The 15,537-nt window shown below is 40.3% G+C and overlaps 1 protein-coding gene across 4 annotated transcripts in view; it reads left to right on the forward strand.

The window, feature by feature from the left end:
• The first annotated feature begins 817 nt into the window (after positions 1–817).
• LOC115504097 (CGRP receptor component) overlaps positions 818–15,537 on the forward strand; it is a 46,757-nt gene continuing 32,037 nt past the window's right edge. Inside the window, exons 1-3 of one of the 4 annotated variants that reach the window (XM_030300785.2) lie at positions 818–943; positions 9,000–9,036; positions 13,427–13,525. In XM_030300785.2, coding sequence (XP_030156645.1) covers positions 936–943; positions 9,000–9,036; positions 13,427–13,525 — 144 coding nt within the window. In that variant the 5' untranslated portion in view covers positions 818–935. Of the gene's footprint in view, positions 944–8,999; positions 9,037–13,426; positions 13,526–15,537 lie in introns of those variants that run through there. The other 3 variants (XM_030300786.1, XM_030300787.1, XM_030300789.1) reach the window with 3 other exon arrangements.

Genomic DNA, 15,537 nt, shown 5'->3' on the forward strand with positions numbered 1-15,537 from the left:
TTTTTGGGACAGAGAGAGACAGAGCATGAACGGGGGAGGGGCAGAGAGAGAGGGAGACACAGAATCGGAAACAGGCTCCAGGCTCTGAGCCATCAGCCCAGAGCCTGACACGGGGCTCGAACTCCCGGACCGCGAGATCGTGACCTGGCTGAAGTCGGACGCTTAACCGACTGCGCCAACCAGGCGCCCCCTGATAATTCCCTTTAGATAAATTCCTAGAAAGGCTGGAAGGTCAGAGTCTTACCCTTACAGCTTTTAAAAAAATGTTTATTTTTTTATTTTTGAGAGAGTGCGAGTGAGCGCTAGTAGGGGAGGGGCAGAGGGAGAGGGGGTCAGAGGATCCAAGCAGGCTCTGCGCTGGCAGCAGAGAGCCTAAAGAGGGCTCGAACTCAGGAACTGTGAGACCATCACCAGAGCCAAAATCCACGCTTAGGGACTGAGCCACCCAGGCACCCTTACAGTTGTGTGTGTGTGTGTGTGTGTGTGTGTGTGCGCGCGCGCGCCAAATAGCTCTCAAGAAGAGTGATAACGAGAAGGGAGGCTGAGGGTTTTTCACTTTTTAAGACGTTTTATTCAATTACAACATACATAAAAGTGGACAACTCACTGAATTTTCAGAAACAGAACACACGGCGCCACACCCAACATCAGGATCATGAAACAGAACATTTCCAGCAGCACAAAGCCGCCTTGCGCTTCCACCAGGCGTCCCTCAACAGTTTCAAGCCCCGCAACGTGAAGTGCACAGAAGTCTGGCTGCATTGAGGTCTCCGGCCCGGTCCGCCAGGTTCCCGGCATGCAGCGCGGCGATCCCGACGTGCCCCGCGGCGCGCGGAGCCGGCTACCCGGTGCGCTGTGAGGAGGGCGGAAGCGGTGGCCGCGTAGCGTGAGGCTGCGTGTGTGCTGGCGGGCGGAGGCGACAGCTCGGGGTCGACATGGAAGTGTAAGTCATCCAGGGCGCGTTCCCGGGCTAGCGCAAGTGTCCACAGCTGGGGACGGCTGGGTCGAGGGGAGCCGAGGGCGCGGGCTTGGAGCGCCCCTTGTACGAGCGTGGGAGGGGGGCGTGGTTGGGGAAGGCTTGGGGCGGGAGGCGGGGAGGAAAGGGACCCTCGCTCTGCTTCTCGGAACCTTCGACCCTACTCCCACCCTGTGCTTGGGACGCGGGGCCCAGCGTGGCTTGGCCTGACGGTCTATCAGTGTGCCTGCTTCCTCCATCGTTCATATCCTAGCGTGACCTGGTTCCCAGTGGGGAGCTCAGCCCGGTGTTCCGGCGGGGACTTAGACGGTGTAAAGCCCTGAGTCCGCCCTGGGGGTACCTGCAGGAGAGATGGAGAAGTGCTGGATTAGAGTTTGGGGCTTACCTTGGGGAGCCCTAACTGGGAAGAAGGCCTCTCCGAGTTTGCCCAGCAGTTCGCCTTTGCAAGCGAAGGGGCGGGTTTTCTGGGAAGAAGGAAGTACTGGAGCTCTAGGACTGGGACCTCAGAAACTTCTTCGTGTGTATGATGTTTGCTTGTTGTGCTGCGTGCAGATGTTTTTGCTGCTGCTCCGCCTGTGGGTTTTTCCATGGTTCACATTAACTTGTAGGCATACCCATATCGTGTTCTCTTTGGCATTGATTATTTAATACTCACATTTTCCTTTGTGTTGTTTTGCTTCATGTTTAATGGTCATGTATACTACTATTTTTCAGATTTTTAAAAAACACAATTATATATATGTAACAAATGAAAGCTTCGTGAAATACTTTTACTGTATTCAGTACACTGTTATATTGTTTCTTATTAAAAAAGAATGATGGGGCACCTGGGTGGCTCAGTCGGTTGGGTGTCTGACTTCAGCTCAGGTCATGATCTCACAGTTTGTGAGTTCGAGCCCCGCGTCGGGCTCTGTGCTGACAGCTCAGAGCCTGGAGCCTGCGTCAGATTCTGTGTCTCCCTCTCTCTCTACCCCTCCCCTGCTCATGCTCTGTCTCTCTCTCTCTCTCTCTCTCTCTCTCAAAAATACATAACAACATTTAAAAAAATTAAAAAAGAAGGCTGACCCACTAAACTGATTTTGCAGTTCATTAATGGGGCTTAATCTACATCTTGAAAAACATTCAGATATATTACTGTAGCCAAAGCTATTTCCAATTTCCCCCTCTTTACTAGAGTATTCACTGTCATTAAACAGTCCCGCTTTAATTTATCCATCTTTAAAAATTCCTTGTCCCCATATTCCTGCCCACTTATTGCTCCATTTCTGCTTCCCCTCAGAACAAAACTGCTTAGAAGTGTTTTTACACCCTCATTCTTAGAAGTGTTTTTATTCCCTCATTCTCAGTCTGTTGGGCTTTTATCCACACCAATCTATAGAAATGGTTTTGTGATGATTATCTGAGCCCTCCATCTTGTCAAATTCAAAGGTTGATTTTCTGTCCTCAATCTTCTTGATCTCTTAGCAGCAGTTGATACAGAAACTGTCAATTGTACTTGAAAAAACAAAACAAAACGAAAAACTCTAGAAACTTGGGCCTTGCAACATGCTGTCTGCATTTTCTGCTACATCAAGGACTGCTTCTCAGTCTCCTTTCCTGGTTTATCCTTCCTCCCTTGCTTGGCTTAAATGTTGCGGTATCTTACGGCTCAGTCCCAGGACCTCTTTCTCTTCACACCCTCCCCTTGGTCATTTTACCCATTTATATGCTGATGACTCCCAAAAGTGTATTTCTAACCCTTTCTCTCATCATCCATCCAATTGCTTAGTCCAGAAATCAAGCCCTCCTTCCTCACCCCTAAATCTAGTCCATCAGTGAGACCTGTCATCTCCACCTTCAGTATATTTTGTATACAGTTACTTTTCACCATCTCCATAGCTAAATGTAGTCTGTCATCTCTGGTCTAGATTAGTAGCCTTTGGCTTCCACTCTTGTCCCCCCCTCTTCTGTTTTCCAGTCAGCAGACAGAGTAATCTTAAAATATTAATTGGATCAACACATCCCCTATTAAAACTGTTCACTTTCTGTTGTACTAAGAGGAAATCCACATTCCTTACTAGGACCTATATGACCCTGTATAACCTCACCTATTCACCAACCCTCTCTTGTGCTACTGTCCCCACCCCTAAACACACACTTTCCACTGGCAGGTAGTTTCTGTAATCTTCCAAGCCCTTTACTACCTCAGGACCTTTGCTTTACTGTTCCCTCTGCCTGGTATACTTTTCTGTTTGTCCTGCTCCCTCTTTATCTTTTTGATAGTTCAAGTTGAATGTTGCTTTTCCTCTTTAGCCAATCTAAAATAGGTCCTTTTGTCTCTTACAAGCACCATAGTTTACTTTTCTTTTGAATAATTACAAGTGGTAACAATAGATGAATGTTTACCTGTTTAGTGCCTTGTCTCCCTCCTGAGAACGGTCCATGAAGGTAGGGACGCATGCATTAGGCATTCAGCAGATAGTTGTTGAATTAAATAATATAACAGTACTTCATTAATTTGATAATTTAATTAATTCATATAATTGAGTTAGCTAGTTTCCTAATTGCTGAGCATTTTCTGATTTTCCTAAGTGAAATGGTTTGAATCAAGAGTTTTTTCTCCTAAAGCAACCTATCCATTTCTCCCAAGAACTCATTGACTTATTAACACTAGTCAAAAATTTTGCAGTGAGCGATTTATGGGAAAGTGAGGTTTCCAGAGAGTGGAAGGACCCCTGAAATGGAAAGGTCTGGAGGCCTAACTTTAGTTCCTGCCTGGCCACCAATATGAGGTATGATCTCTGGCAGGTGTGGTCCTTAGCATCTTTAGCAGGAGCCTGAGTCTCTACGAGGACAAACATTGTACCTCTCTCAGGCATTCCTAGGACCTGGAGGGAGGAGGCATGAAAGGAAAACTTCTCTGAGTTTTTACTACTTTTTTTCCATCAGTTGCTGAGTAAATACTTACTGAGTGAATAATACATGTAGACATACACTATAAGTTTTTTTTTTTTTTTTAAACGTTTATTTATTTTTGAGACAGAGAGAGACAGAGCATGAACAGGGGAGGGTCAGAGAGAGAGGGAGACACAGATCTGAAACAGGCTCCAGGCTCTGAGCTGTCAGCCCAGAGCCCGACGCGGGGCTCGAACTCACAGACCGTGAGCTCATGACCTGAGCCGAAGTCGGACGCTCAACCGACTGAGCCACCCAGGTGCCCCTATAAGTTTTTTTTTAAGGTGATGAATAGTTATGCTTTATTTGATTGAGTGCTAGAATTTAAAAAATAAAAACTTGTTCACCCTCATTTGGATACATTTTCCTCGGGTAAAAGGTTACAAAATATTCATAGGAAAATTAACTATTGGTATATATAAGGTATTTGCTATTTGGGTAACTTTGTCTAATGCCTTGGGATTGTTTATATACCTGGAAAGCTTTGTGTTCACTCTTTTATTCTTGAATTTAATATACATAGGGAAAATGGACTATCTTCTCTATAATCCTTTTGAGATCATGTCAGAATTCCTTCATTTTACAGCTGGAAATACTGAGATTTAGAGAAGTTAGCTGAACAGGTCCTGTAACAGGACTGGAAAGAGGATATTTTTTTGCTAGCTCCCAAGAGAATGCTACAGATTAAACAGTTCATTGACTTTGAAGGCTGCCCAGTTTTCTTGTACTTTAGTTTTTCAGAACGTGACTTGAATCAAAGGTTGAACATAGGAGAATTTGAGCAGTTCTGTTCATCATTGCATGCGTAAATTAACTGTGTGGCAGTTAAAAGGTGCTGTTTGTATGTGTATGTGTGTTTCTAAAGAAAGGTCTGCCAATAGATCATTTTGTTCTGTTTATTCAGAATTCGATCTTCCAAAGTAGTTGTTTGCATCCCTTAAATGACTCAGCAAGTTAAGCAAAATTACACATTACATTTCAAATAGCAAGTCAACTTCAGTCAACTAATTCATTACTTAAGGAGATTAAGTAACTCCTACATGTAAATATAGATTCAAACAATCTTTAAAATTCACTTGGAATATTTGCTTTAAACATCTGTGTAAATAAAATCAGTACTAGTTTAAGTCCTTTAGGAAGGAGAATATGAAGTTTTGTGTAGGTGGGGAGTTTCTAGAAGTCTGAATGCTTGTGAATGTATTACATAATACTGAAGTGTAAGTTACATAGAGAGCAGATAATTCCTGCTCAGTAGAAACAATGGCTTGTAAATATATAATTGACAGATTATAGTCACCCTAAAAAACATTGGAGGAAAATGCATTTTATGTCCTTAATTGTAAGTTATACTACTGTCTTTTTTAACATTATAGAATTCTTTAGTTTTACATTTCCATTTTTCTCAACTTTTTAGTTTGAAAAATTCCAAACCCATAGAACAGTTGCAAAAAGAACACCATAAATACCTTTATACCCTCTATCTAGAGTCACCGTTTGTTAACATTTTGATATATTTGCCTAATCTCTCTCTCTCTCTCTCTCTCTTTCTCTCCACACACACACACTCTTTACTGAATCATTTCAAAGTTGGAGATACCGTGTCATTTTATCCAGTCATAAAAATGTATTCTATTTAACTGCAATACCATTGTCACACCCAGGGAATTTAGCACTGATGTACCAGTATCATTAAACTACAGCCTATATTAAAATTTCTCCAGTTGTCCCAACAATGTCATTTTAGCTGGATTTTTTTTAACCACCGATTCAAGATCCTTTCAAGAATCATACATTTTTAATTTTCATACAACTTGTAGTTGTCATAGTTCTTTAATCTCCTTTAAGAAGTTTCCTAACTTGTTTTTGTGACACTGACATTGTTACAAATGACATTGATATTTGAAGAGTCTGAACCATTTGTTTTAAAGTATGTTCCTTAACTTGGATTTGTCTGGTTATATCCTCATGACTGGATTCAAATTAAAAATTCTTTGACAGGGTTGCTGTAAGGGATGTGTCTTTCTCAGTGCATCACATCATCATTGGTGCTATTAAATTAGATCATTTGATTTAGTTGATGTCTGTCCAGTCTTGCCATACCCTGGTCCCAGCAACCTGCCACTTAGTGGTGGTTATAGTAGGATAAAAGCTGTTTTTAAAAAATTTATCAATATATACATTTCATTCAGGAATTGAAATGAACATAGTCCGTTTTATAAAAGGTAGATATTATTATGCCCATTGACATTTTAATTGAATAAAGGAAAGCCCAGCACATATTGGCATTTACTCTATTAGTATTTACTGGGTAAAAAAATTATTTATCTTCCTAATATAAGAATAAATTAGTAAGTCACCTTCTGCCAACCAGAATCTCTAAGATGTGGTACTTGTTTAAACATCCATTGTTCTCCTGGCCCCCAAACAAAGGTTCATTAAAACACATGTACAAGAGAGTGTCTCTCCTTTGTATATTGGTTTTAGTAAAGACAAATGATGTTCTTTGGCTTCTTGCGTTAACAATATCGGCTCAGGCAGTGGGGCAATAACTTGGAATAGCCAAGGACAAATTTCCCAAGGCATGGGATATTCTCCATGACAGAGGAGAGGCCATGATTTGGAAGTGAAGTTGTAACAGTGACACGTGACCCCTTAGCCTTGAGGAAAAATAACATTTGTATTATTTTCCAGTCTGTTCCAGCAAGGGATCTCTTAGTTACAGTGTATTTTAGGGCAAACAGGGAGTTTTAACTCAATTTCAAGCAAAGATAGGAAAAAGCCTAGTGGGCTGACTTCTTGATTGAGTAGGCAAAGATGACATGTGGTTTCACTTGTCATTATCAGTTTTTTTTTTTAACGTTTATTTATTTTTGACACAGAGAGAGACAGAGCATGAACGGGGGAGGGTCAGAGAGAGGGAGACACAGAATCTGAAACAGGCTTCAGGCTCTGAGCTGTCAGCACAGAGCCCGACGCGGGGCTCGAACTCACGGACCGCGAGATCATGACCCGAGCCGAAGTCGGCCGCTTAACCGACTGAGCCACCCAGGTGCCCCTGTCATTTTCAGTTTTAAGTAAAGCATATCATATACACTGATTCTGCATATCCTTCCTATGTTAGATTACTTTTCAGTATGATATTCTTTGTGACCTGAGTGCAATTGTGGTTATTTGGGCAAAGCAACACTTTTTGTGAAATCTCAGCTATTTGTTGAATGACCAGTAGCATTTGGTAAGGTTCACATGTTGACTTGATTAGAGCTGACGTCACTGTGCTGCTGACCAAAGTCTCAGGTCAGACCCTTATGGTAGCCACCTGCTCGTTTTCCGTTATTGATTGACTAGGGAAATCACCCACCTCTTTGGCCCACGTTTTTGAAATTTTATGTGAGCATTTTCATTACACAGCTCTGCTCCTGGTTTAATAACAAACTGTAGTCTTTATTTTACATTATGTCAAGTCCAGACATCCTCCTGAATTTTTAGGATTCTGCATTACCGATTTCTATTTGTCCAGTCTCATTTTTCTTTTTTTTCTTTTAATTTTTTTTTAATGTTTTTTTATTTTTGAGACAGAGAGAGACAGAGCATGAACGGGGGAGGGTCAGAGAGAGGGAGACACAGAATCTGAAACAGGCTCCAGGCTCTGAGCTGTCAGCACAGAGCCCGACGCGGGGCTTGAACTCACAGATCGCGAGATCATGACCTGAGCCGAAGTCGGCCGCTTAACTGACTGAGCCACCCAGGAGCCCCTCAATTTCATCATTTATAAAGAAGGAGTCCTAATAATTCCTACATCACAGGGTTTTTAATGAGAATTCAGTGAAGTAGTATCTTTAAAAACTAATAACCTTCCACTAAGGAGGATCTTAATACCAGGAATGAGGCTACACTTCAAAAATTTGTTGTCTCATTTCATCCTCCTAATAGCTCTGTGAGGTAGGAAGAAGTTATGGTTGTAACACAGGCAGTGGTAATAGATGGCATTTTGAGTACTTACTGTGTTCTAGTACTTTACATATTTCAGTTTAATCCTGTAAATAATCTCATGTGGTTAGTACTATAATTGTCATTTTATGGGTGAGGAAATTTAAGCACAAAGAGGTTAAGTAATTTGCCTAAATTCACAGAGCTCTAATGTTCGGTGGAGCTGGGTTTAGAATCCAGGCTGTCCTTCTAGGTACTAGTTTAGCCCCATTTTTTATTTTAAATGGGGAAGCTTAGGAGTGTTAATAAACTCCCTAAAACTCCCATACCTTATAAGTGTCAAAGCTAGAATGTGAACCCAGATTTTTCAGGTTTCATAACTGTGTTCTTAATTATCACACTATACTGCCTCTGGACTGTTAAAAACAGTAAATACTTCTGATGTGGTATTGTAGAATGGCTTGATTTTAATTGAATACAAGTCACATTGCTGTGCTCACTCGTACATGAAAGATGACATTTTGCCTTGATCACAGGGGTACCACGCTTTTGACCACTACTTGACACATGAACTCTACTTGTTGAATTGATACAGAAGATGAACACCTTTGTGGATATCTAGCAGGATTCCTGACATTGTTGGGATTCCCAGCAGCGATGTTAGTGTTAATGATTCCATTTCTGGGGATTCAGCAGGAGGACTTGCCTGCCCAAGATGTTGATAACTGGTGGGAGTTAGATGGTACTGGGGAAAGGCTGTGGGATGAGACAGCACTGTTTCTCCAGTTAATTCTAGCACCCTCACTGTTCATTGACACCCCTTTCCAATCCTCTGGTTTTGCCCCATGTTCTTCCCGCAATTAACTTCTCTCCCAGATGACTGACTTAACTTCTGCCTATGTAGACTAAGGGTAAGCATTGTGTTTTGGTCACCTACTTAGTAATGGATATGTGATATACTGTGGCTGTAAAGAGGGAAGTTTGCTCTGAAATTGTTCATTGCCAGCTAAACCAGTAGGACTTAGGACATTCTCAATTTTAGGTTTATAGTCCCTAAATTCCTGAAGTGGACTACTGAATCTTGACACAGGTATTTTACAGATATTTAATTTCCACAAAGGAATGTGTGCCCAGACTGACAACAATTTACTTTATTTTCCAGGAAGGATGCCAATTCTGCTCTGCTCAGTAATTATGAGGTAAATAGCTTTGAAATAAACTATTATAGTTTCCTCTTTGGTAGTTTGTCCTCTGCTTCTGAAGATTATTGAATTAGTTTTAATTAAAAATGACTGAATTCATTTGGATTTTCCACTTTAAAATAGGACAGATGGCACCATCTGGTGGACCTTGGAATTATTATAAGCTTGGTAAATTATACATAGTAATTCAGGGAAGCTGGGAAGACTTTATAGTAGGCAACCTTCCCCAAATCCCAAAGATTTTAGATTTTCATTTTATATGCCTTTATGGGATGGAAGCATCTATTCGGAACTGTTTTCTGTCTGTGAAAGTTTTCCATTGAAATACTTAATGCCTTTTCCTAATTACCACTTTTTGCCTATAAAATGCTTTTATGTTATTATTTTGATCCCCATAATAGTCTCATAAGTATTAACACCACACTGAAGATGAGTGCTTAGTTGATGCACCATTATGAATAATTTAGTAGGAACTAAAAGATTTGAAATCTGGGGACTTGAGGGTTGGGTTGCTGAAGAAAGGGAGGAAAAAAGGAAAAAAGTTGGTGAGAGGGAAGATAATAACATTATTTATTTTTGTCTACCTTCTATTTTGCCTGTGTCTTGTTTGGTACATCTGATAGGTTAACTCTGGGTGTAGAAAGAACGATTCATACATTCACGGTCAAGTTTTCATTTTCTAGAATATCAATTCATGAAAACTCTAGGAGATTGGAGTTTCCATTGTGTGATATGAAGATAGAAGATAGTGGAATTAACACAGTTGGCCATACTCCTTCCTTAAGTTGTTGCTACTAATAATAGGAAGGAGATGGTTGTGAGTCAAGCCATCGGCTTTTAGGAACTTCCTTGTCCAGTTTGGATTCTGCTGGGTATTTGGGTGTTTTATCCATTGGGGAAACATTGCATTAATTGGAGCTCATGACACTATTGCTGAAAAAATAATGACAGGTTGCATTGTATGTAGTATGCTCTATGAGCCTATACTTCCCTCAGTTCTCTGGTGTAATCTCTAAAACAGGAAAGCTATATCTCCCCCCCCCCCCCCCCATGCTCCTCAGTGCTAACACACGTTTTTCCCTTGTCGGGAGAGTTTACTTCCAACGTTCTATAGCATTATTATTATTATTTTTTTTTTTTTGGTAAAATTTGTATTTAACTCTTGCCTCATAATTTTTCTTTTTCAGGTATAAATTTAGTAGATTTTCATTTTATTGAAGCAGAATCCTGTTTTTTTTAAAAACTTAGTGCAAAAAAATTTTTTTTAGGTTTATTTATTTATTTTGAGAAAGAGGGGGAAGGGGAAGGGCAGAAGGAGAAAGAGAGAATCCCAAGCAGTCTCTGCACTGTTAGCATGGAGTCTGTTGCGGGGCTCAGTTTCACAAACCAAGATCATGACCTGAGCCAGTATCAAGAGTTGGATGCTCAACCAACTGAGCCACCCAGACGCCCCTATTTGAGGAACTTTTTGAGGAACCTCCGTACTGTTTTCTATAGTGACTGAACGAAATTACATTCCTACCAACAGTGCACACGGGTTTCCTTTTCTTCACATTCTTGCCAACACTTACTCTTTCTTGTCTCTTTGGTATTAGCCATTTTAACAGGTGTTAAGTGATAGTTCGTTTGATTTTTTTGATTTGCATTTCCCTGATGACTAGTGATTTTGCATCTTTTTTATGTGTCTGTTGGCCATCCATATATCTTCTTTTGAAAATTGTCTATTCTGGTCCCCTGCCCATTTTTTAATCAGATTGGTTTTTGGGTATAAGTTCTTTATATATTTTGGATATTAACTTTTTATCAGATAAGTGATTTGCAGATATTTTCTCATCTAGTAAGTTGTCTGTTCATTTTGCTGATGGTTTCCTTTGCTGTGTCTTTTAGTTTGATATAGTCCTACTTTTTTATTTTTGCTTTTGTTGCCTTTGCTTTTGGTGTTAAAAAAAAAATCATCACCAAGACTGATTTCAAGGAACTTAACCTCCTTTGTTTTTTGTAGGAGCTTTATGGCTTCAGGTCTTACATTCAGTTCTTCAATCCATTTTGAAGAATTGAATCCATTTGAAGAATTTTGAATCCATTTAATTTTTCTGTGTGGTTATGTGGTAGTGGTCCACTTTCATTCTCTTCCTTTTGACCAGTTTTTCCAGTACCTTTTTTTAAATTTTTTAAATATGAATGGATACCATTTAATCCTTAAGGCAATATCTTTTTTTTGAAGTTTATTTTTATTTATTTTGAGAGATAGAGAACAAGTGGGAGAGGGGCAGAGAGAGAGAGGGAGACAGAATCCCAAGCAGACTCCATGATGTCAGTGCAGAGCCCAATGTGGGGCTCGAACTCCAAGAGTCTGACTCTTAACCCACTGAACCACCCAGGCTCCCCATCCCAGCACCATTTATTGAAGAGGCTGTCTTTTCCCCATTGTATATTCTTGGCTTCTTTGTTAAAAATTAACCACAGGGATGCCTGGGTGGCTCAGTCAGTTGAGTGTCTTGCTCTTGTTTTCAGCTCAGGTCATGATCTTGTGATTGGTGAGTTCAAGCCCCTTGTCAGGCTCTGAGCTGACAATGAAGAGCCTGCTTGGAATTCTCACTCTCTCCCTCTCTCTCTGCTTCTCCCTTTTGCGCTCTCTCTGAAAATAAATAAACTTAAAAAAAATTAAGTAACCACATACGTTTGAGTTTACTTCTGGACACACTGTTCTATTCCATTGATTTATATGTCTGTTTTTATGCCAGTAACAATACTGTTTTGATTTCCGTGGCTTTGTAGTATAATTTGAAATCAGGAAGCATGATGCCTCCAGCTTAGCTCTTCTTTCTCAAGATTGCTTTGACTATTCAGGGTCTTCTGTGGTTCCATGAAAGTTTAGGATTGTTCTATTTCTGTGAAAAATGCCATTGGAATTTTGATAGAGATTGCACTGAATCTGTAGATTGCTACAGATTGCTTCTTTCTGGTAGTTCATTATTATCATGTATACATGCAATAGATTTCTGTATATTGATTTTGTATGCTGTAACTTTACTGAATTTATTTTTAGTTCAGTTTTTTGGTAGAGTCTTTAGGGTTTTCTATATATAGTATCCTGTCATCTGCAAATAGTGACAGCTTTACCACTTTCTTTCCAATTTGGCTGCCTTTTATTTATTTTCTTGCCTAATTGCTCTAGCAAGGACTTCCAATACTGTGTTGAATAAAAGGAGCAAGAGTGGGGCACCTGGGTGGCTCAGTCAGTTGAGCATCCGACTTTGGTTCAGGTCATGATCTTGCGGTTTGTGAGTTCAGGCCCCACATCAGGCTCTATGCTGACAGTTTGGAGCCTAGAGCCTGCTTTGGATTCTGTGTCTCCCTCTCCCTGCCCCTCACCCTCTTATGATCTGTCTCTCTCTCTCTCTCTCTCTCTCTCTCTCTCAAAAATAAACATTTAAAAAAATAAAAGGGGCAAGAGTGGCATCTTTGACTTCTTCCTGATCTTGTAGGAAAAGCTTTCAGCTTTTCACTGTTCAGTATGATGTTAACTTAGGGCTTGTCACATATGGCCTTTACACATTGGGTATGTTCCCTCTCTACCCACTTTTTTGAGAGTTTTTATCATAAATCGATGTTAAAATAATTTTTTTTAATGTTTCATTTTTATTTTTGAGAGTGTGAGTGGGGGAGAGGCAGAGTGAGAGGGGAATAGAGGATCCACAAGTGAGCTCTGTCCTAATAGCGGTGGGCCCAATGTGGGGCTTGAACTCAAAAACCAAAGATCATGACATGAGTTGAAGTCAGATGCTCAACCAACTGAGCAACCCAGGTGCCCTGGATGTTGAATTTTAGAAAATTCGTTGTCTACATCTATTGAGATATCATATTTTAGGAAAGTTTACTTTCAAATATTAATATATTTTTGAGATCAGAGGAAATTAGTGATATGGTGTATATTAATAAGGAAACATTTGAAATATTTCAGTAAACTAATGAATTTGGATTACTTGACTTAGATAAAAGCATTTTTAAAATGTCAGATGCTTCTCAGACTCATATTTGCTCTAATGAAGAGTTAAGGGGAGGGTTTGAAAGAAAAGACGTACTATTCTGTTTATCCTTCAGAATCATTGACCTTAAGGGGTGCCTGGGTGGCTCAGTCCGTTAAGCTTCCGACTCTTGTTGGTTTTGGCTTGGATTGTGATCTCATGTTTCGTGAGCTTGAGCCCTGAATTGGGCTCTGCTCTGACAGTGTGGAGCCTTCTTGGGATCCTCTGTATGCCCCTCCCCTGCTTGCTTGCTCCCTCTCTCTCAAAATAAATAAATAAATAAAATAAACTTAAAAAAATCATTGCTCATGAAATACATTTCTCACATTTACTCAGAAAAATCTTTTATCACTTCCCAGGTGTTCCAGTTACTGACTGATCTGAAAGAGCAACGGAAAGAAAGTGGAAAGAACAAACACAATTCTGGGCAACAGAACTTGAATACTATCACCTATGAAGTAAGCCTAGGCTTGTCGAGGGGCTACCGAAACTAGCATTGAGGGGTTGGTTTATTCCAGGGATGACTGGCCACCAAATCATGACTGACTCTTACTGATTTGAGTAGTTTTACTCTAACCCAGTTTTTATTCTGTTCATGCAAGTGGAGGAAATTTGGCCAATGGTGAGGTTAGCCAATGACAGAGTTAGAGGGAATAGTGAAAAAAAAAGACTGTCCTCAATTCTAACACCATTTGCGAGTCAGGGATCCCTAAGACCACCCTTGGGTTCAGTAATTTACTGGAAGTACTCAGAACTCACTGAAAGCTATTACATTCACAGTTATGGTTCATTACATGAAAAGGATACAGATTAAAATTGACCAAAGGAAGAAGCATATGAGGCAGATTCTAGGAGAAATGCCAACACAGAGCTTCTATCCTCCTCTTATGTGGGTGGAGTCAGAAAATGTTTGTCCTCTAATGTGGGTGGAGTCAGAAAATGTTTCTCTTGAAATCAATGTGTGATAATACATACAAAATATTGTCAACCAGGGAAGCTCAGCTAAACTTCAGCTTCCCAAATTTTTATTTGAGTTCTGTTATATAGGCATGATTGAATGATTGGTTGCCCGTTGTAGTTCATCTCAGCCTCCAGGTGCACTGATTCTGCATGACCCAAAGCCTCCACCCTAAGTCACATTGTTAAGACTATTCATTATGACATAAGACCTCCAGAGAAAGATACTCCTATTAAGTATAACATTGCCTCTCAGAAGCTGAAGGCAAAGGCCAGACCGTCTCTTTGGGCAAAGCTCAATTCTTTTCTTTTTTCTTTTCTTTTCTTTTCTTTTCTTTTCTTTTCTTTTCTTTTCTTTTCTTTTCTTTTCTTTTCTTTCTACGTTTATTTATTAATGAGAGAGAGAGAGAGCATGAGCAGGGGAGGGGCAGAGAGAGGAGGAGACACAGAATCCGAAGCAGGCTCCAGGCTCCGAGCGTCAGCCCAGAGCCTGACGTGGGGCTCAAACCCACAGACTGTGAGATCTTGACCTGAGCTGAAGTCGGATGCTCAACCAACTGAGCCACCCAGGTGCCCCAAAGCTCAATTCTTTATTGCACAAAAAGTGATGTTTTTTATTGTAAAAAACTTAGGAAGTACCAAAAAGGATAAAGAAGAAAGCTAAAGTAATTTATAATCTAACATCTAGTTGACATTTTGCTATGTTTTCTTCCAACCTTGTGCTTTATCCTTAAAAAAGAAAGTTTAAGCTATTATATTTGTTATATATGATGTTTGATTTTTTTAATAATTTTTAAAAAAGTTTACTTTTATTTATTTTGAGAGAGAGCAGGTTGGGGAGGGTCAGAGAGAGAGGGAGACAGAATCCCAAGCAGGCTCTGCCTGATAGTGGTCTCGAACTCATGAACAGTGAGATCATGACCTGAGCCAAAATCAAGAGTCAACGCTTAACCGGCCAAGCCACCCAGGTGCCCCTGTGATGTTTGATTTTTATATCTGTCATTTTAATTTATGTTTTGGCTATTTCCTTTCAAATCTGATTTTGTCTTTATAAAGGGTTTAGTTTTTATTTTTTTTTAACTTTTATTTTTTTAACATTTTATTATTCTTTTTAAAGTTTATTTATTTATTTTGAGAGAGAGAGCAGGGGAGGGGGCAGAGAGAGAATTCCTAGCAGGCTCCACACTATCAGCACGGAGCCTGATATGGGACTTGAACTCATGAACCGTGAGATCATGACCTGAGCTGAAATTGAGAGTTAAGGATGCTTAACCACTCACACCAGTCAGAGTGGCCAAAATGAACAAATCAGGAGACTATAGATGCTGGCGAGGATGTGGAGATACGGGAACCCTCTTGCACTGTTGGTGGGAATGCAGATTGGTGCAGCCATTCTGGAAAACAGTGTGAGGTTCCTCAAAAAATTAAAAATAGACCTACCCTATGACCCAGCAATAGCACTGCTAGGAATTTACCCAAGGGATACAGGAGTGCTGATGCATAGGGGCACTTG

Source organism: Lynx canadensis, chromosome E3 (assembly GCF_007474595.2).
Source record: "Lynx canadensis isolate LIC74 chromosome E3, mLynCan4.pri.v2, whole genome shotgun sequence".
NCBI lineage: Eukaryota > Metazoa > Chordata > Mammalia > Carnivora > Felidae > Lynx > Lynx canadensis.